This window comes from Carettochelys insculpta, chromosome 4, assembly GCF_033958435.1.
Source record: "Carettochelys insculpta isolate YL-2023 chromosome 4, ASM3395843v1, whole genome shotgun sequence".
Classification (NCBI taxonomy): Eukaryota; Metazoa; Chordata; order Testudines; family Carettochelyidae; genus Carettochelys; species Carettochelys insculpta.
This window is the reverse complement of record NC_134140.1, coordinates 65,045,250-65,066,478: the sequence shown is the minus strand read 5'-3', so window position 1 is coordinate 65,066,478 and position 21,229 is coordinate 65,045,250. Positions and strand designations below refer to the sequence as shown.

The window sequence follows — 21,229 nt, the reverse complement described above, 5'->3', positions numbered from 1 at the left end:
AAATATGGCTAGGAGAGATGAGAATCTATTGAAATCCCACAGAATTGATGTATAACTTTGCCCAGGAGGAGGAGGCCAGGCCTGTGTCTCTAGTGGAAGTTTCACAAGGTCCTGTATTATGTTGTCCTCTATGTGTCATTTTTACTGTGGCAGGGTACAGTTTTAGCTTACTAGTCTGTGATAGAGAATGCAACATTTTAAGGAAGTTAAAAATGACACCATATTCAAGAACAGCATTAGACATAGTTTTAGGATTTGTATTGTGTTTAAAGAAATAGGAATTAACATTCTCTCTTTAAAAAAATCTAACAGTTTTTCTGTCAAAGCTGGTATTTGATCACTCAGCTAGAGACATATACAGTAGGAATAAACTTGTTGACATCCTTTCCACAGAAGTGTAGGTTTAGTTTAGTCAAGGAGATCATTGCAGAAACATTAATGCATAAAATGATTGGTTTGTGGCTCTTGTCTTTACACTATTTTGGCATGTCTGTACAGCAGAAATTTTGACAGAGATGTTCTGGCACATCCACATACACCACTATAATACAGTACCACACCATACAATAATAGTTGAATCACTGAATTTTGAGATTCCTGATAATTTTTATTCCATAATACACACCATCATTGTGGGAGCAGTTGCTTTAGTGTAACTTCTGAACAATAAACATTGCAGATAGAATTAAGAAGACAGATGAAATGGTACAATTTTAACTCCTGTATCTTTCCCGTGCATACTTGGATGCTTGTGTATACAAACAATTAGACTGCTACAAAGCTGAAGCTTTGAGTCTATTGTGCACTCACCTGCTGAGGTCTAATTGCTTGTACCCTGATGATTCAGTTTAACAGATCATTAGACCACTTCGATCAAGTCTGCTTTGAAATGAGACTAGCTCAGTGCACCCAAATAAACTGTCAATGCATGTCAGCAGGCTACACACTCTGTTAGACCACAGCAGGCTAAGGCAGGATAGATTCACTCCCCAGGTTGCCACATCCAGTTGTTCATATAAACAGACCCTTAGAGGAATCCATTGCATTAAGCCTCATCTCAGTTACTACAACTAATGCTTGTAATATTTCTGGGACAGTAGTTGTATGTACATTGTTTAGTCTTTGCAAGCTCAGTGTTCTCACTTACAGTTGTTGCACCAATTTTTAGCCAGAGACTTCTGACAGTGCACCACCCCTTTCAGACAGCTCAAAATAGAAATAATATAGATACCTATGCAGTGTATTTGTCTCTTTGTAGTGAGAAGCAGAAATCAAAGGTTCTCTAACCTATAGGGAACTTACTTTACCATTAGAAACCTTTACTTTTCTATAACGCAATCTAAATTTAGAAATGCCCACTATTCTGAAACACTCTTATTTTGTTATAGTGCATTTCTCAGAATTCTGGAAGGTCCTTGGTTAACTGATGATGAAATAGGTCATTATTGAATATTTTACTTTATATTCTTGTAGTGGTATTCTCTCAAAAAGAAACAAAATTTGTTGGGGGAAAAATATTTGCATGGTTGATAATAGCTTAGTTTTCATTTATGCCCATTACCTGCTACCACTCCTTAAATGGCACTTCTTTCCCTTAGATGAATCCAAATAGTATGTGTTTATTGAAAGGTTATTCCTATTTCACTAGCCTCAACTGCACTATTTTTCTAGATCCAGAATTTGTTTTCAAGATGGGTTCTTGAAAAACATTTCAGATAACACAGTTTTGTATGGCAGAGACCTTTCTTTGAAACAGCGATTTTCAGTGTATAGTCTCAAATGATTTCTGACAGCTTTTTTAAAACTAGTTTTTCCCTAGCATTGCATGCCAGCAAAGCCATGTTATGGAAGCAGTTTTTGGGAACTGATTTTGAAAGCCATTTCAGGATTCCGCAAAGATTGTATTTTGCATATGACAGCTGTGTAACTTGGAAAATTAGCTATTATGGGTTGAGTGACACAGGCTGATATTCCAAATAGCTTCTCAATTTAATTGGGCAGTTGTGGATAGAATCAAGCCATTGGTATAATTTGCTGCTGCTGCTGCTTCACAAAGCCAAATTTATCAGATTGTTGGAGTGGTATGCTCTTTGTTCATTAACTTTTCCCCTATTTAATAAACATTTTTTTTCTGATTACTGTTTCAATATCTTCCTTTTAGCTTTCCATCTCTTGGATACAGGTACTTTGTTGTTTCTAAAGACAGAGATTAAAAAATCCATTCAAATGCACATGATATTGGCCTATGCTAAAAAAAACCTTAAACTATGTGTCTGTTTTTTCGGTATTGATGAAATATTTATTTTACATATGTTTTATAGAATGGTAGCTGGGTGGAGCTTGTTCTCAAAGAAACAATTCACTATCATTTTCATTTAACCACATGAACTCTAGGGCTACTTCGAGATTACAGAGATTTGTTGACAGAAGTTTTTGTTGGAAGATATCTTTCAACAAAAATTCTGTTGACAGATTGTGGCTAAACTGCCAAGGAGATCGCAAGAGCGATCTGCTCTCTCAGTGGAGAGTGGCCGGACTGCCTGGCCACTCTATTTGCAAAACGACCAGCTGGAAGCACAACAGACAGACCTGCCCGGTGTTCCTGAAGTCCTGTCTGTCAGCAGAGGGCCCCCCCAAACATCTAGACTGGCTTTCTGTTGACATGTGTCTGTCAACAGAGGTATTATGCCTCATGGGGAGCAGGATATGGCTGTCAACAAAAGTGCTGCAGTCTATCGATTTACTATGGAAAGAACACCTTGGGAATCTGGACGCTCCCTGGATTTTGTTGACAAGGCCCTCTAGTGTAGACATAGCCTAAGAGAAGAGTGAACATACCAGGAGAATAAAAATATAAGGATTTGTATTACTTTGTCTCTGTGTTTTTAACTGAATGCATATTTAGACTGTGGCTACACTAGGAAGGTCCTTCGAAAATACTTTCAAAAGCAGGGCCTATTTCAAAATATCCTGGGGAGCAGCTACACAACAGTTAGAGAGATGTGGCAGGCCTATTGCTAGCCAGGGAAGCCGCAGGCTGCTCAGGGGAAGTGCCCAGAAGCTGCCACTATTGCGAGGAGCTCAAGCACCTCCCTGGGGCAAAGGAGGCAGTCCCTCCACCCCAGAAGAGCCCCTTGACACTGCAGCACTGGAGGAGAAACCCCAGGAGGCTGAGGAGGAAGAGCCTGGACCTTCAAGCATGCCCCCTGCCACCAAGACATGGACCTCAAGCCACAGCCAGACAGCGACGGGGAGCAATCGAGCAACGGGACCCTGGTGATCGCCATCCCATCCAGGTCCTCCAGTCGGGCCTCCTCTACTCCGAGCCTCGCCACGTTCCTCAAAGCATCTTCAGGTTGGGCCTCAGGTGTTTTGGACACCCCAGGGAGTGTGGGGGAGTGGGGCATTCCACAGCCCCAGGAGAGGTCCTTAGCAGCCATCTGCATCTGTTTCTGTGGACAGCACCAAAGGGCACATGGCCTGGGCAGGAATGGAGGGAGTGCACCATGGACAAAATATGCCCCACCCATGCTGGGACCCCTCTGTGCATGGGATGCCTCAGGGCCCCCAGGCCAATGGATGGAGGGAAGGGAGGGCTAGGTGCCAGGGATGTGGGGGCAGGAACCCCCATGGCCAGGTCATGGGACTGATGGGTCACCTTCTTTCTTCTCTTCTGTCTCCACAGCTGTGGCACCCATGGGCTGGGCTGGGCCAGGCCAGCCTCTTCGATGTTCTGGGGAGCCCTGCAGCAGCTGGCAAGAGGGCCAGGGCACCCCCCATGCCAAGGCACAAGCGCCATGATGGGGAGGACACACTATTGCCCTCGGGAGGAGGAGGCCGCCTCTGCCCAGACAGCTGCCTGTCAGGAAGAAAATCACATCCTGCAGGAGTGTGTGACCGTGGAGTGGGTGGCCTGAGATTGGCCTGTGGGCGCCCTTGAGGCCCTCACCCAGGCTGTCACTGCCTGCCTGGCCCAGACATCTCCTCCATTGCCAGCCCCTGTAGCAACCCCCCTGCACCCCCTGCAGCTCCTCCCACAGCCCTCCCCACCAAGCCACTACCCTGCTGCCTCCCAGTTGGAACTCAGGCAGTGGCTGAAGGCCAGTGCAGCCACACTTGAGACAGCCCCTCCCGCTCCCCTCCCCCACCATGTATTCTGCCAAGGCCGAGGTCGCCACACCCCCACTATGCTGCTACCGCCCCGCGATCCCATTCCCATCCTAGCCCAGACCTGGAGTGGTTGGGGTACCTGTGGCTGCTGCAGCTCACAGCTTCCCCACCCCGGCAGAGGAGTGAGCCCCCGGTCCTCACTGTACATATTTCAAACCCCATCTATGGTCCCCAGTGTAGTTACTTACTTTGGAAGAAATATGTTTTCATTTGATTGTTGTTTCAGTAAAGAATATACTTTTCACCACCCCAGTGTCCCTTGTGAATGGTGGGGGAGTGGTGAGGGGTGAGTGTGCAGGAGTGGGTGACAGTTGGGGGGCAGTGGGGCTGGGTGTGCAGGAGGGAGTGGTGGTGGAGGGTGCCTCCTGGAGGGCCCCCTTCATGCGCACTCACTTCTGATCCACCTGGCAGCATGGGGCAATGGCAGGCTGCTCAAAGCTGGTTACGGCCTCGGCCACCTACCCCTATAGGAAAATCTCCTGCTTTCTGTCCATGATATTGTGGAGAGTGCAACATGCCCCCACGATGGTGGGCACATTCTGAAGGCTGACCTCCAGCTGCATGAGGAGGCACTGGAATTGCTACTTCAGGCATCCAAATTCCCGCTGAACAGTGTTGTAGGCCTAGTTGAGGTGGGCATTGAACAGGTCCTGACTGGGGTTCATGTGGCCCATGGTAGGGCCACATGAGCTACGGGTGCAGGGGGTTGGCGGTGTCAGCCACTATGCATGGGGGCATGGTCATGTGCCCGACTGGGAGCTCCCATGGTGGGATGCAGGTTCCCTCCTCCATCCTGTACCTGAGCCACGAGTTTCTGACTACCCAGTCATCATTGGCTTGGCCCGACCAGCCTGCGAAGACGTCCCTGAACCACCCTTTTGCATCGACGAGGGCCTGGAGCACCCTGGAGTGGTATGGTTGATGTAGCTACCTCCACTGTGTTACAGGGACAGATCACCAGGTAGCTCCCATCCAGCATGCCAAAGCAGTTGGGGAACCCCAGCTCAGTGAATCCCATGATGGCAGTATCAAGGTCCCCGACGTGGATAACCTGGTGCAGAAGGAGGCAGTTTATCACCCTGATGACCCACATGGATGGAGGGCAAATGTGTCCCTGAGCATATGGCGGGGGCTCCCAGCCCTTCCTGAGGGCCCCTCCTCCCTTCCTGAGGCAGGTGTGTGACCCAGGCTGGCGTACTTCTATGGGGATGACCCTGTTAGTGGCTTTGCCCACCGCAAACTGGTGGCTGACCAAACAGTTGCTGTCTGGGGTGGCCAACTTCCAAAGTGTAACTGCAACCCTTTTCTTTAGAGGGAGTTCGGGCCTCATCTGGGTGTCCTGGTGCTGGGTCATGGGGGCCAGCCAGTGACATAGCTCCAGAAATGTGTCCTTTGTCCTTTGGAAATTCTAAAGCCAGTGGTTCTCATCCCAATTCCCCATGACAAGCCAGTCGCACCACTTGGCGCTGGTGGGGTATCTCCACAGGTGCCATCTGACCCATGGGAGGGGACGTGCACCTTGCAACTTGGGGGGGGGGGCTGCAGGAAGGCAGCTAGGCAACTGGCCATCCGGAGCCATTGCAAGATGGCCACAAGCAGCACGGCCAGCAGGATGGCGACCACATCGAGGAGTTCCCCACTGGGGAGCTGGTGGAGATCCATGGAAGACTCTGCTCTCTGCACGTGGTGGGCTGTGCTGCAGACAACCTAGCAGCCTTCAGCATGTGCACAGCAAGGGTGTTGGGGAGGAGTCCTTTAAGCTAGCAGCTGGCTGCCACTCCTGGATGGCCTTATCAGCCATGTGACCTGCCCATGGGATTTCCTGCTTTGTTCTTTTGAAAGAGAACCTGGGGCTATGTAGCTGCTTGCTTTCAAAGGGGTGGAGGGCTCTTTCAAAAGGTCGGCTTAATGGCTTGATCCGCTTTTTGTGCATAGCCGCGCTCTTTCGAAAGGCGAGCTTTCAGAAGATAGCTTTCGAAAGTTCTCCTTTCCAAATTGAGCTGTAGTGTAGCCACAGCCTTATGGTCATATGTCTAAGCCACTAGAAATATTCTGAATCATGTAGAGCTGAAAAAAGGAAAAACATTCCTCATGGGAGAGGAGTGGTAAGACAATGACAGAATAACAACTCGGACACACTAGCCTCCTCACTCTTCCTCAAAAATATAGTGCCAGAATTTAGCAAAAAGACACAGCTCCCCAAATGAGGAGTATTTGAACCTAAATGGCCCTTTTCTCCAATATAAATTAGAGAGCTGTGAATGAAGGGCACTCTTCACTATGAGGTGGAGTCTGCTCTTTGGCAGGTGGTGACAGACCAGATATATACTTGATGTTCTGGAAAAAAGTGTGTGTATAGAGAACCATTTCAATGTATGCAGTTGTTTGAAGCGAAACTGTACATTTCCCCATATTGCCCATAGGTGTCTCTCCTGCTTCAGTTCCTGTGTATTCACTCCAGGCCATGTAATGAACAACTAAAATTACTGGCCGTACAAATGTTGGGAGATCATAGACTCAGGAGCATCAGTCAGAGGTAGCTCTGCTGATGAAGAGAGCTAAATTTTACATCTAACAGGCATTCCCTGGTTAATAGACGCAGAGGGGTTGCCATGTTAGTCTGTGGCTTCACAAATAACTACTCTTGTAGCATCTTAAAGACTAACACATTTATTTATTCATTATTAGTTTAAGTAAAATATATGACAAAATGTGTTAGTCTTTAAGGTGTTTAAGACTGCTTATTATTTGTGGGACATATCCTGGGTTACAAATGAGATGTTCTTCAAATCCTGAGTAGCGTCTCTTTGGAGCTTGTAGTGTTGCAAGAAACAGGCACAGAACACTGGGAAAAGAGCAGGAGCCGAGATAAGCAGGTATTAGGTGCTAAATAAAATAGCTATGTAAAATTTTCCTAAAATAGTTATTTCTTAAATAAGCGTTCCCTATCAGCTACTTATTTTATGATAGATGAAGTAAAAAGAGTAAAGAGAGTGGAGTGTATTTTCAGTAGTGAGATCCTCATAAACCGCAAGCCCATCTGCACAGGACTGAAAATGGAACTGGAGTGAAAAGGGGCAGTACTTTCCTCAGAAGCCTCATCTGGCTTACTGGTCTGATTCCCCTCTTTCCTTTCCCAACAACAGCAGCTATTTCTTTGGTGTAAGAGGAAAGGCAAGTTTAAAGAAAACAGTCCTACCTCTGCCATTGCATCTCCACCATTGCGTGTTGCTGAGAGTGAGTGGCACATCTTCTGTTTGTACAGGGACTTGGCAGCGAGTCTTCTCATGATGATTCCCAATAATGAACCGCAGTTAGTGAAGTTATGTGCTTTCTATCCTGGATCGACAGCAGAGATAAATGACCTACATGAGAAGGTACATTTAAGCATCTTTTATTTAAAGCAAACAAGCAAAGATTTACGTAAAGAGCAAAATTAGATTATTTTTTGGTTTGTTTCCTAGTTTGTAGATAAACTCCTAACACTTATGGACAAATTCATTTCTTGCACGAATCTGACCCAAGTAATAATTTATATTATATCCATTGTTGGTCTGTGTTTAAACTGCGTAAGACTTTTGCTATCCGTTTATGCACAACAAGAAATGTGCATTTGATTGCCTGGGTGCTATGACGACAGTTTGACCTAGTGACCAGCGGACTGGACTGAGACTCGGGAGATGTAGGTTCTAGTCCCACTTGCACCAGTGGCTTGTTGGGTGACTGTGGGCATGTCATGCTAACTTCTCTGCATCACAGGGAGTTATATGGGACATGCTGCCCAGGTGCCATCAGTAATCCTGTTACAAGGGCCCATTTCCGCCGAAGTTCGGGGCCAGGGTCTCTCCCCTCGCCCCATGCACCTCCCTTGATACATCCCCTGGTCCCCTCTTCTATCCCCAGGTGATTTAAATGGTTTTGGTGCTCCCACTGCCACCAATCGCAATGCAGTGGCCCAGAAGTGACTTCCTGCTCACCCACTCAGCAATGCTTTCAAATGCAAAATTGGCTGCTGGCATTCCACAGCAGCACCTGGGCAGGGGTATGTCTCTCCACATGCCAGCCCCTCCTCAAGCACTGTGCAGTCAGTAAGAACTGCGGGGATGATGCCTGTGGGCAGCAGCACGCAGAGACTCCTCAGCCACTGCTAAGTGGGGTTTGAGTCACTTATGGGAGCCACCTGAGGTAAGCACTGCATCCCATACCCTGTCCCCCTTCTGCCTCCAAACTCTCTCCCCCAGTCTTCACCTTGCACACATACCCATGAATTCCCCGCTACCACTTCAGCCCAGAGCCTGCACCCAGCACCCAAACTCTGTCTCAAAGGTTGCACCTCTCTGCACTCAAAATCCCTCCCAGAGCATGACCTCTCACCTCTCCTGTGTCCAAATCCCTCCCAGAGCTTGCACCCCTTCTTACATCCCCAAACCTCTGCCTCAGTCCAGAGCCTGCATCCAGCCTACACCCCCTGCATCCAAATTCTCTGAGTCTGCGCCTTCTCCTACATTCCAACCCCCCTGCCCCAACCACACCCAGCACCTATGTCCCTTCCCTGAGCCTTCACCCAAACCCCTCTCCTGCACTCAAACTTCCTAACAGAGTCTGAGCCCTCACACCTTCTGCATCCAAACTCCATCCCAGAGTGTCCACCCCAGATCCACGCCCTCCCCGAGCCAAGCTTTCTCCCAGAACCTTCACCAATTGTGAGCTGGAAAGAACTTGGACGCTTTGGCTGGGGGAGGAAGGGGGTGTTACAAACCTGCCATCCCTGCGGTCTCCTCTTTTCCATGTCTATAAAATGAAAATAATGAGATTTACCTCCTCTGTAGAGCATCTTGAAATCTGCGTATGGGAAGAGCTTGGTGGTGGCTGTTTTTATTATGCATAGAGTAGTGAGTAAAGACTAGATTCTCTGTCTGTGAGAGTCGGCATTCCTCTCAGTATGAAGTTCTTTTCTAGTTGCTTATGGCCATTAGAGTCACCTGGAATAGGGCATGCAATCCCCTCCTCACTGAAGTCACATTAAAGAAGCTCTCCTTCCCCCACAATGCTGATCTCTGTGTTACTGCATCTGGTGCCCACTGACTCTTTTGCTCTGCAGAGGTCCAGTGCAGCCTGGAAATGGTTTCCTCTCATTACTTTACGTTTGATTTGAACTGCTGATCTGCTCACTTGTACCACAATGGGTTTGTCACAGAAAGGCCTCTCACAAAGCTCTTAGAAAAATGCTGAAGCTGACATGTACTAGACATTACTCTACCAGTTTTACTTCTGGGGCCAAAAAAAAATGCCATATTTTAAAAACTTGCAAAATTCTATGTGTTTTATTTGTCAAAATAACAGAATATAACTATTCTAATTTATTATTTGTTAGTTATATCAAATTGCAGACAACAGTGAAAAAGATTTCCCCTGGGATTTGAGAGTTAAAGAAACCCCTGCAACAACCCAGTCCCCCCCATGCCCAGATGTAGGGCACCCCTAGCCCAGGACCCACACCCCTCTCCCCATGGAGACACCAGCATCCTCTCTCCATAGAATCTTTTCTTTGTGTCATAGAGAATCTCCTTTTGTTACGCTTTCTGTGGATTTCAGAAGTTTCTTGAAGCTTGAAGTGTTGAAACAAATCTATTTATTTTGGCACAAAACCTCTGTTTTCTAGTGTAACCTACCAGGTGTAGAAGAATGTATGCAGCTAGCAGAGACTGCTCAAGCAAATGGAGACATATTTGAAACCATAAAATACTATTTGTTAAGTGCAGAACCAGAGAAAGCCCTTCCTATTGGCATTCAGATTATTAAAGGTAGGCTTGTAAATGGATCAACCTGGTCTCAATGTAATCATTTGTTTGATTTCTTTCTACTTTGGTATTTACCATTTTCACTTTTTGTTTGTCTTTTTCAACAGATCAGATGAGTAGCTTGGATTGGACTTTGGATTCAGTGTGCCCCTTTCTTGATCTACTAAGCTATATACGCACTGAAAGATTAGTGCTGCATAAGTGTAGTGAGTGAGTATGTTTCCCCAGACTACAAGATTGAATGTACCCTCTTATTTTAAAGGTTACTTTTTCTCCTTGTTTACAGTCCTGTGTTCTGCTTTCTTCCTACAACTAGCAATCACTTGGATATCTTTACAACATGCAACACTGGGAGGTTGCTGAAGGGGCAGTGAGGAAAAGGAGCAGAATTCTGGTGGCTATATGACCCCTCACCCCCACATCTGAATAAAAATAACATATATAACCATATCATCTAGTCTATCCGCTCTAACTTGGGAAAAATTCCTACGAGCCAGTAGATGTTGTGGAAATGTTAGGAGGAAAGTTTAAGTCCTAACGTCAGATTCGGGCCCACCTATCTGCGTCCGTAGTAGTAGAGCAGGATCTTGAAGGGACAAGGCAAGATCTTCTCTGGTTGCTTCACTGAGTTGATGAAGGTGTTGTGAGAATTTCAGGCCACACAAGTGAATTCCTTGTTTTGTGTAGTTGTCAGGAAGGTTGTGGTGAGATCACAACAACAGTATCTAGTTTTCTTAGAACTCCTTGACATTCCCAAAGTAGGTATTACCCTGGGTTTAGTACACAGGTGGCACTTCTTGAGTTTAGTAATCCCTTTGTGGTGATAATGATCAGGTATTCTTGCTAAATTTAGATCTGTCAGTTGCCTTTGAAACTGCTGATCATGAAACTGCTGGCCCATCAATGGTCTCAGCAGGAATAGCTGGAGTGGAGACTGTCATTGAGTAGCTGCTTCCTTTACTAGCCGAGAAGAACTGAAGTTTGTATTAGGCAATTATTTGTCAACTGTAAGGGCACTCCAGTGATGCAAGTAAAGTTAAATCTATTTCTTACTGGTATTGGGGGGGGTGTTACCAGCTAAGGGTAGGGGCAGAACCCACCAGGTGATTCCTTCTTGCCTGCATCCCAGGGCCCTCATGCTCACTGCATCCCTTCGCCATGATCCATCCCATTTTACTTTTGGGAGAGGGGCACGTGTGCTCTGACTTGCTGTTCCTTTGGAGTCTTCAGGAAAGGAGCAGGACGTGGGACCCCTAGATAGCCCCTTCCCTCGTCCTTCCACACAGCCAAGCAGCCTGAATTCTTCTTCTTTCCCAGCTGCAGTTCAGGGCTCTCGCAGGAACCACAGGAGGAAAAGGAGCAGCACCTTCAGTCCTGCCCCCTGCACTTCCAGGGAGCTGTGTCTCTGAGTACACAGGACGGGGCTGGGGGCGGGGTGGGGCGGGTGGAACAGCTGAATGATCTGCTCCTTTCCTTACTGGGAGGTGGGGAAAGGAGCAGAATGCTGGTGGCTGTACTGCCCCACTGGACACAGAGACACAGCTCTGTGGAAGGGGAAGGGACAGAGTTGGGGCTTTACAGCCAGGCCAGAGAGGAGGCTGGGTTAGCTGGCTCCTTCTTTCTCATTCTGATATGCCGCATCAGCAGGAGGGATGTGAGGGTGCATGAGCCACATGTCCCCAAATGCCATGGGAGGAAGGGGCCAACACACAGCAGTGCCAAAGCCTCTGAGCAGCCCAGGGAACTATCAGTAGGGGTCTGGTCCCACCAGCAGAGGTCACACACACACCCCTCCCCCGCCACCTTATCCTCACCACCAGCATCATGGCAAGTGGAGCAACATGGCCTCAGCCCACTCTGCTCCCCTTCCTCCTGGTGCATCACTTGGGGAAGGGGGTGGACATCCCAACACTCGTTGGTGGGAAGGAGGCCAACACTGCTGGGAGAACACAGTGAGCTAGAGCCGTGTTGCTCCACTTCCCCCAACCGCTTCCAGTGAGTGCCAGGGAGTGGGGGGCGGGGGGGGGGGCAACTGCTGCTGCCAGACCCCTTGCTGCTGTAGTTCCCTCCAGGCTGCATCACTCAGGAGAGGAGGCTTTGGAGAACTGGTGTGGTGGGGGCAGAGCAAGGCAGGGAAGAGGCAAGAAAGAGAGTAGCAGTGGAGAGGGCAGAGCAGGGAAGGGTAGAGATGGAGCCTGGAGCAGAGGGGGGTGGGAGGTTATCCTGGCCCTTTCTTGGGCTAGGGGTGGCCCAGGGAGAAGTCACAAGGAGGGTGATCATGTGGCTGGTGGCCCCCTCCCCCGTGTTCCTCTTCATCAGTGGCACCTGTGTACTAGCTAAAAATAACTTGCTGGTACAGCATACTGGAGCATGCTACCTAGCTTGCAGTGCGGGGCACTCTCATGTAGGGCCCTACAGGATTCCTTCTTACTTCCCCTCTTGTATCAATGCATCTATCTGGGCTATTCAAGGAGTTAGTGAAGAGACTCAGATGATCTGGTTTTCAGGCTAATGACCCTAAGTCTTGTCTCCAACTCAAATGACCAAGCAGGAACAGTAGAGAGACTGATGCAGTGTACAGGTGAAACTGGGATGAGAGAAAGCTGGCTGAGGCTCAATCCAGATAAGACAGGTGATGCTGGTGGCTTGAGAGAAACAGCCGGAAGAGTTGGTAGAGATTTGATTTTCACCAAAGAGTGAGGGCGTTCAGCTGCCATTGTTAAATAACTACAGGCTGGCTAGAAGTGAAGTGAGTCATGCTTATCTGGCCAGATGAATGTGACATACTCTTTCAGATTTAGATCTTTCTATCGTCATTCATGATGAGGAAGAGAAGTGCAATGAGACCCAGAGGCAGATGGAGTAGACTGGTTTCTCTATTGCTGATACTCGTTCTGCCTCAAAAGCAATCTGAGCAAGCAACAAATTAACCATGGGTACACTCCTTTATCCAAGTTAGTATGAAAATACACATACCTGTTACAACTCCCTCCAAACACTTATTTAGTAATATGAATCCCCATAATGAATAGTAATAGCCATATGATGCATATAATTACATCTACCCCAGTTTACTGTTTACAGCACTTTTAGCTTATACCTGCAGCTTTGCAGCACAAATTCTTTTAGTCAGCAATGTACAGGATGCAGGGAGCCATGACTTTGAGCTGGGAATCTGTGCAGCTGGCAAAAAAGGAAGGGAGGGAAAGAGTAGCAAACTCTGTCAAGCAGAAGGAACAATGTTTGCCTTTGCCATCCTTTCCTGTTACCATGGTACCAGTTCTCTAAGTCCTTGTTTAACCCTTACATACCCCAATAATTCATGCCCATGTCATTGCATGGCTAGACTATCCCAGTGCACTCTGCGCGGGATACATCTTATATTGGAAGCTGGAACTGGTGCAGAAGGTAGCTGGCTGGCTGGTAACTAGGCCATTTAGTAGAGAGCTTGTGGCTCTGTGAATAGCTTTGTAAGGTGATGGCATTAAATTATAGAGCCTAGCATGTAGCTGATCTCCTCTGTTCCAACTGTTGTAATCCTGACCAGCAAAGACACTTACTTAAACCCTCCTCCGCATACCACAGAGGACATTCTCCATAAGAACCCCAGAACTCTACTGGTCTGAAATGCTACTCCTGCTACTGGTCTGAAGTGCCTGGATTTGGGGACTTAAAGGCTGTGTCTACACTACAAAAACAACTTTGAAGTTAGCAACTTGGGAGTTGAACATTAAAGTTCAAAGTAGGGCGCTACTCCATTCCTGGGAAAGGAGTAAGGACTTCGAAGTTGGCTTAACTTCAAAGTAAGGGGAAATGTGTGTAGACGCTCTGCTGGCTACTTCACAGTAATGCCTAACCGCAAAGTTAGTTCCTAGTGTAGATGCACCCAAAGAGTGTGCTGCAGGACTTAGATGTTTTGCCCGGTGTAGCAACTGAGGGAGTTTTATTTCTGATTATAAGTATAATCAATGCATTCAGTTGGCCTAATTTACATTATCCTGCCTGACTGCATAAAATCAGAGGAGGCTGTTGTGGGGGAAAGGAATAGGAAACAAAACAATGATAGGCAAAAGACTCCTTAAAGGAACAATGGGAGCAGTTACTACTTGGGAAGTGTCCCTGCATGCCCCCATCCAGTCTAGAAACAATTACATTCCCCAGCCCTGAGCCTTCAGTCAACAGGGATATTAAACCTTTAAGACCACGTCTACAAGGAGCTGCTCTCTCAACACCTCCATGCTAATAAGCAGTCTCGCAATTGCAAATGGCTGCTTGTTAGCATACTTGCCCAGCTAATTAGCATAGTGAAGTGAGATTTCACTCTTGGCAGAGGGTGATGTCAGCAGTAAACATGCCATGTGGATGTGCTAAACCCCCCTCCATCACCAGTCCCTTATCCCTGAAGTTCTTTATCCCTGTCCCTTATCCCTGGCAACAGGGGGTTTAGCTGGCAGAGGCACATCCACACAGCATGTTCACTGCTGGCACCACCCTCTGCCGAAAGTGAAATCTCGCATGGCTATGCTAATTGGGAGCCATTTGCAATCGCAAGACTGCTCATTAGCATGTAGCTGCCAGGAGAGCAGCTCCATGTAGATGTGGCCTAAGAGATTTACTACACTGCAGTAACACCTGCAGCTGGCCTGTGTCAGCTGACTTGGGCTTGAGAGGCTCAGGCTTCAGGCTTGTAAGCCTGCAATGGCAGATGTTCAAGTTCAGACTGGAGTGCGAGGTCTGGGACCCTGTAAAGGGAAGAAGGTCCCAGAGCCTCAACTTCAGCCTGAGGTTTATTACGGTGTCAGGGACTAGCACATGTCCAAAAAACCCAGCTGAAGCAAGGAAGAGGAAGTGTGAGAAGTCAGACTGTTGGTGTAGCGTCTCTGCTGGAGACAGAAGCTACAAGAAGCAGGTGGTTCTCCTAGCACATAGATGAATGAATTTAGCAAAACTTGTAAGGAAATACTGAGTCAGGTAAGGGGAAGTAACCACACAGAGTTTCATTTTTACCCTGTGCCGGTCATAATCTTCATTGTTGAGTGAATGAATACATGATGCTTTATTTTGAAGGTGATTTTGTCACTTTAGTTAGCTGTTGTTGCAGGCTCTGGTAGGTAAAGAGTTTATGGTGACAAACCCACTTGACCAGGTTGTGTTAACACTCTTGAAAAACAGATGCTGCAGCCCAGAGATCCAGTTTCAGAGTGATTGAAACACTGGCTTCTACTCTGGAGACTGGTCCAGGGGAACCATACCTGTCACAGAAGAGATCTACCAACAAGAACTAAAAGGGATCTAATGTACAACTTGCTTTGTAACCATGACACGTGACTTTAGAGCAGAAGACCTACATACTGATTTATGTGTGGAATTGATACTGTTTGTATGTGGAGTTGCAGCCAGCTGCAATTAGTGAACTAGCTGGAATTTGTACCTGAGCTCATTTTAAATAACTCTCAGAACGCTCAGGCTACATCTACACTAGAAGCATCTGTCGACAGAAATGTCTGTCAGAAGGGGTTTCTCGACAAAACTTCTGTTAGCAGATCACGTCCACGCACAAAAGCAGTTCGCTGTTGACCCACTCTGTCGACAGAGAGTGGCCAGGCTGCCCAGCTGCTCTCTCAACAGAATGACCAACCAGAAGCACAGCAGATAGGGCTGTCCAGTGACCCGGAAGCCCCGTCTGTCGACAGAGGAGGCCCCCCAGAGCATCTACATGACTTTTTTCTGGACAGGAACTGTCAACAAAAGTGTTATTCCTCATCGTGGAGAGGCAGAACTCTGTTGGGAGAAATGCCAAGTTTTGTCAACAAACAAAATGCATTTTGTGTGTGGATGCTCCACAGGTTTTGTTAACAAAACCTTCCAGTGTGGATGTAGCCTCAGTCTGTGGGGGACGCTTTTTACTGTGAAGCATAAGAAAAAATAAAAACCAGTAAATGGAATCTGTGTGGGGTAGATGACGTATAAATTACAGTTATCTGGTGTAGCACTTAAATGTAATCAGCCAGGCAGTGTGCACAGGCATACCCGCAGATCAAACGCTGTTTTACATTATTCAGCAGTGATCAGCTGTCTAATGTTTCAGCAGATGATTGAAACTTTGACTACTGTTGACCCTCTTTGTTTTAGAGTTCGGAATGAGCTGCTGATATTGTCTGGTTACGCTGGTGCTTTACTTGCTATTAGAAGAGAGTATGCTAGCATTGTACCTGCACTTTATGAATATACAAGGTAATGTTAATTATTTACCTACTTCCTCCTGGGTGTAGTGCAGAGCCTCGATCCAGATTATGCCCCCAAAATCTTACCTATCTAAAGTCCCATTCCTGCAGTGATCTCCTGTGGGTGTCTGCCTGTGCTTACCCAGAACTCCATTATCTTCTTGGGTGAACAGCAGAGGCAGGCGAGGGGTCAGCCTTAAAGCAGAATTTGGGCCCCAGTCAAACTGTATGGGCCTGAAACATAAAAACTGTTGTTACAAGTAGACTGGAAGATTTACGTGACTTTGCTCAGGTCCTTAACTCAATCAGATTTTGTTTTTCTTTTAAATCATTGCTCAGAGGTGGGACTGGGGACGTGGGGTTCAAAATGCAGGTAGCTCTGGGGAGAGAGGACTACCCCAGTCCTCTCACTGCAGCAGCTTTGGTTCAGCTGAGAAGCACCTCTCCATGGCCACTGCACCTCCAGCGGGCACAGAGGGCATGTCCCCTGGCTGAGGCAGGTCCAGTTCAGTTGCCCCCTGTGGTCCCCAGCCAGAGTGAGGAATGCAGAAAGCGGAGCACTTTCCCCTCATTCACTGACAAAGGGGAATAGTGAGCAACGTTCCTGTATGAATTTTGAGGGTGGAGTGGGGACAGCTTCAGGCCCTTCCCTCCCAAAGGGTTCCTGAGGGGATGGGAGGCTTGGCACTGGGTCAGTGGTGAGTCTCTTTTCTGTATGGTTTCATGAAAGCAATCCCATTTCAGCAATGTCTTATTTTATGGCACAACCAAATCCTTACCTGGATTTAAGTTATCAGAGGGAGCTGTAGACAAAATTTGGTAGCCATAACTCTTGCCGTTTAGGAGTTCTTAAACAAACAGACAGACATAGTCTCTCAAATGTATAGTAGATACATAGTCTAGATCTTTTCCTTGCTTTATCATAAGCTATCAATTGTACTTTGTCATTATAATTGACAGACTTTGATTTGAGGAAGTAATAAGCTCTTGAACATTAGGAAAAATTTCCTAGCTGTCATGGTGGATAAGTACTAGAATGAATTGCCATGGGTGGTTGTAGGATCTGCATCAGTGGAAATATTTAAGAACAGGTTAGATAAATACCTAACAGGGATGGTATATAGTCATAGAGAGGTAGCTGTGTTTGTATCTTCACAAAACAAAAAAGCAGTCATGTAGCACTTTCAAGACTAACAAAATAATTTATTAGGTGATGAGCTTGAAGAAGTGGGTCTGTCCCACAAAAACTCATCACCTAATATATTATTTTGTTAGTCTTTACAGTGCTCTATGACTGGTTTTGGGTTTTTTTTTGTTTTAGAGATGGTGCTTGGTCCTGCCCTGATGGCAAAGGACTGGGCTTGATGACCTCTTGAAGTCCTTTCCAGTTCTAGTGTCCTATGATTCTATAACAGGAGGAGATATTTTCCTCTATAAGAGAAAAAGAAACTAAGGAAAAATAGGTTGGCCATAACCTATCTGTGACACTTAATATCAAGTTTTGAGGTGTCCTGGGACTTACAGAATCTATGCAGCATTCAGGAGGATGAGGTCCCTCTAATGCTTATTTTTTTAGCCTGACCCTGCAAGGCTGATAAAATCCACCACAATCTGACTTCACAGCTTTTTAGACTCCAATCTAACAAAGCATGTAAGCATGAGATATCCCAGTAAAAACTAATGGTCCTGTATATATGGTTAAACATAAGCACATGCAGGCTTGTAGAGTCAGGGACCAGGTAAATTTCAAAACTCTCCCTCATTTCTTGCTTTCGTACATTTAAATTAGGTCCAGTGTTAGCTTTCTGAACATTTCTGTTTGCACATGCATTCATACAAATCAAGCCCGTTTCAGGTGATGTGCTGAATCTCACTACGCTGATTTACTTAGCCCTCTAACATCCTGAGATATTGTATTTATCACTTCAATATACATCACTGGATAATACCTATCAAGCCACACAATTCCCATAAGATTCAATATCTGACATTTTTAAAAAAGGATTTACAGCCTTAAAAATAGGTCTCAAAGTAAAACGCTGCAATTAAAGATAATTATATGTAAAAATATAAAAATTAATAGTTCCTAAATTTAACTCTAGTGGTATAGCAAAAATATCCAATGTTATGGTCCTTTCAAGATATACTTAAAGACAGATCCATATTGCTAACAATGTGTATTTTCTTGACTTAAATTTTTCTGTAGGCATATATTTGATTTGAAAAGTTTATTATTTTTTATTTCTCTTCAGTCAGCTCTTAAAACGGCGGGAGGTATCTGTACCCCTGAAAATTGAACAGCTCTCTGAGGAACTAGATGCTTGGAGAGCTTGTACTCAGTTAGTCAACAAGTAAGTATGAAACATGAAGTTGCCATAGTAGAACTTGCTATGATTTAAATGTGGTTATCGTAAATAAAATATTTTATTCAATTTTGTTGTATAATATGAATATATTTATGCAAAATTAAAGTACTTCATTTTGCAATAATTTTGTTTGAGGCATACTGCAAATTAAATGCATAGCTTAAAATGAAATGTATTTTGTTCACAGATCTACTGATGAATTGTCATATACGCCTCCTTCTGGATCTCAGAGAACAGTATATTCAACACTGCTATCACGAATAAAAGAAGAGCCTCTTAAAGGAATGATTGGATTGGATTATGTCACTGGGTCTAATCTTCCTAGTCACTCAGACGTTCACATCTCTTGTTTGACAGGATTAAGAATACAGGTACCATTTTATGGAGCCTGCGTGCTCTTTTTGGTATCCTTAATAAAATAAGTTACTTAAAAACAATTGGTTTGACCATCTTTAAAGTGAAGAGATTGAATATAAATCTTAAAAAAGTTGGGACTTGTAGCATTCTCAAAGAAAATCTCTGAAGAAGAAGAGAAAAGCTGGAATATTGCTTTTGAGTAGCCTATGATGGAGGTTTCTGGCGTTTTGCATTGAAGGACATTGTCCTTCATTACAGTAGACTATACAGAAAAGAAAAAAATCATGAAGAAAGTATGATTGAAATCCTTAATTGAAGCAGTCAAAAGTTTTTAGTCTTTGTAAGGAAGAGCAATTTCTCTTAGCATATGTTCTATTTAAATTTGTGTGACATTGGCAGCTTCACCATGGTTTTGACTTGAAAACAATTCCAATGCCTTGGAAATACATTACAATAGACATTTCTACAGCCAACCACCAATATATCCAGGAACCATTAATGAATTAAAAAGAAACAGTGGTGTTCCTTCAGAGGAATTTTTTTTCTCTCCCCATACTTTAATGGTATCAAGGATACATGAATATCAGCTTTCCATTACATTTGTCACTCACACAGTGCTTTGTGATCAAAGTATTTAACATATTAATCCTCACCGCTTTCCCATGTGATACATATTATTGCCATTTTTCAGAGAGGAAAATATACTAAGACTTTTGACTCTGCAAGGTACATTTCTCCAGATCATGCTGCAATTTGAAGATATTCTGAGCTTGTACACATCAGCACTTACTTCAGTATATCATAAGTCACCTCAGGGTGTAAAAAAGTTACCACTGAGTGAAGTTATACTGACCTAAGTGTTGATGTAGAGAGTTATGTCAGAAAGAGAAGCTTTTCCGCTGACATAGCTACTGCTGCTCAGGGAGGTGGAGTAACACTGATTGGAGAGTATAAATTCTCAACCGCCACACAGGAATGATGAATTATCTAAAAGTAGTTTGGGAATATGACCATTATTTTAAGATACATCTCAGGAATTTAGGAAATGTGAAATTTGGGGTTGTAGATTTTTAGAATGCAGCTGTTTACTGGTGTGAATAGCATTATACATGGAATATGAAAAGTTTAGTCAGATTTGATTATAACAGTTAATTTTTAATGTGCCTGTTGCTACTACATACACTGGGGTATTCTGCAGTCATTTTCATCTCTGATGAAGTAAAACTGTGTATTTGCTAGACTGCATTGCTTCTGGAAGTATGGGGACATGATGTGTATCTGTTTTCCTCTCCTTCCCAAACATTCACAGGGTCCAGTGTTTTTCCTTGAAGATGGGAAATCAGCTATTTCACTGAATGATGCTTTGATGTGGGCTAAAGTGAATCCCTTCTCACCATTAGGAACAGGAATAAGACTCAACCCGTTCTGATAAGACTTCTTCCCGTGTAGTGCTGAAAACAAGTAACATCCAGCAGGTTAATGTTAATTTAACCTTGATTGTTGAAGGACAGAAAGATGGCAGTTGATTCTTCCTGAAGGACAGTTACTTGAATTTTGCAAAATGTAAAATGAGAAAATGAAAAATGGATTTTATATCTAAAAAAATTATGATAATCCAAAGAAAAAATATCCTTACATAATTGACAGCCATGTTTTTAAAAGATGTTAACAAAAATTTCCATAAATTTTTATGAACAAATTGTAAAGCAAAGAAAGAAATATGAGAACATTAGCAAAATACTGAGATAGCTAAAGCTGTGAATTTCATAAGATATTTTAAAATACATCAGTAAACAAATTATTTATGCTTTTATGAATTGCCAGTGAAATACAGTTAAGCTTCTTTCATTTGGTATCCTCTTTTTTTGTACCTAATTCTTGAAAAAATGTGACTTTAAAAAGTGAGTGTAAATTAAATGACAGTCAAAATACTTCTGTTTTTAATTAATCTTTCCATACAATAAATATTTAAGCTTTAATGGGGAAAAAAAGAAGTCATTTTGATATCTTGCTTAGGATAAGTTATATTTTCTTATAAGTTCACTTTTAGCACTCCCACCTTATATTTCAATGAGCTAAAATATTTTATTAACCTTATTTTTTTAATAAGTAGCATGTAAGTAAACCAGCTTATTTAAGGAAAACTATTGAAATACATGATGTAAATTAAAACTTTTGTTTTTTAATTTTGTATAGATTGTAAACATTTGTATGGTATTCAGGATCTGCTACATAAAATATAGGTATTGCTTTGTTTAGTTGGTTAGTTCATGTCCAGTAGTATGTGCCCAAATGCAGGAAAAATGATGGC

General features: G+C 44.5%; 1 protein-coding gene across 5 annotated transcripts in view; it reads left to right on the top strand.

Annotated features, from left to right (window-relative positions):
• Positions 1 to 20,598, top strand: part of WDR17 (WD repeat domain 17) — a 112,364-nt gene extending 91,766 nt beyond the window's left edge. For 2 of the 5 annotated variants that reach the window (XM_074991858.1, XM_074991860.1), the window contains 8 exons: positions 2,162 to 2,182; positions 7,436 to 7,547; positions 9,833 to 9,974; positions 10,079 to 10,181; positions 16,104 to 16,205; positions 18,448 to 18,546; positions 18,749 to 18,932; positions 20,228 to 20,598. In XM_074991858.1, the coding sequence (XP_074847959.1) occupies positions 2,162 to 2,182; positions 7,436 to 7,547; positions 9,833 to 9,974; positions 10,079 to 10,181; positions 16,104 to 16,205; positions 18,448 to 18,546; positions 18,749 to 18,932; positions 20,228 to 20,347 (883 nt within the window). In that variant the 3' untranslated portion in view covers positions 20,348 to 20,598. Of the gene's footprint in view, positions 1 to 2,161; positions 2,183 to 7,408; positions 7,548 to 9,832; positions 9,975 to 10,078; positions 10,182 to 16,103; positions 16,206 to 18,447; positions 18,547 to 18,748; positions 18,933 to 20,227 lie in introns of all 5 variants that reach the window. The other 3 variants (XM_074991861.1, XM_074991859.1, XM_074991857.1) reach the window with 2 other exon arrangements.
• Positions 20,599 to 21,229: the final 631 nt, after the last annotated feature.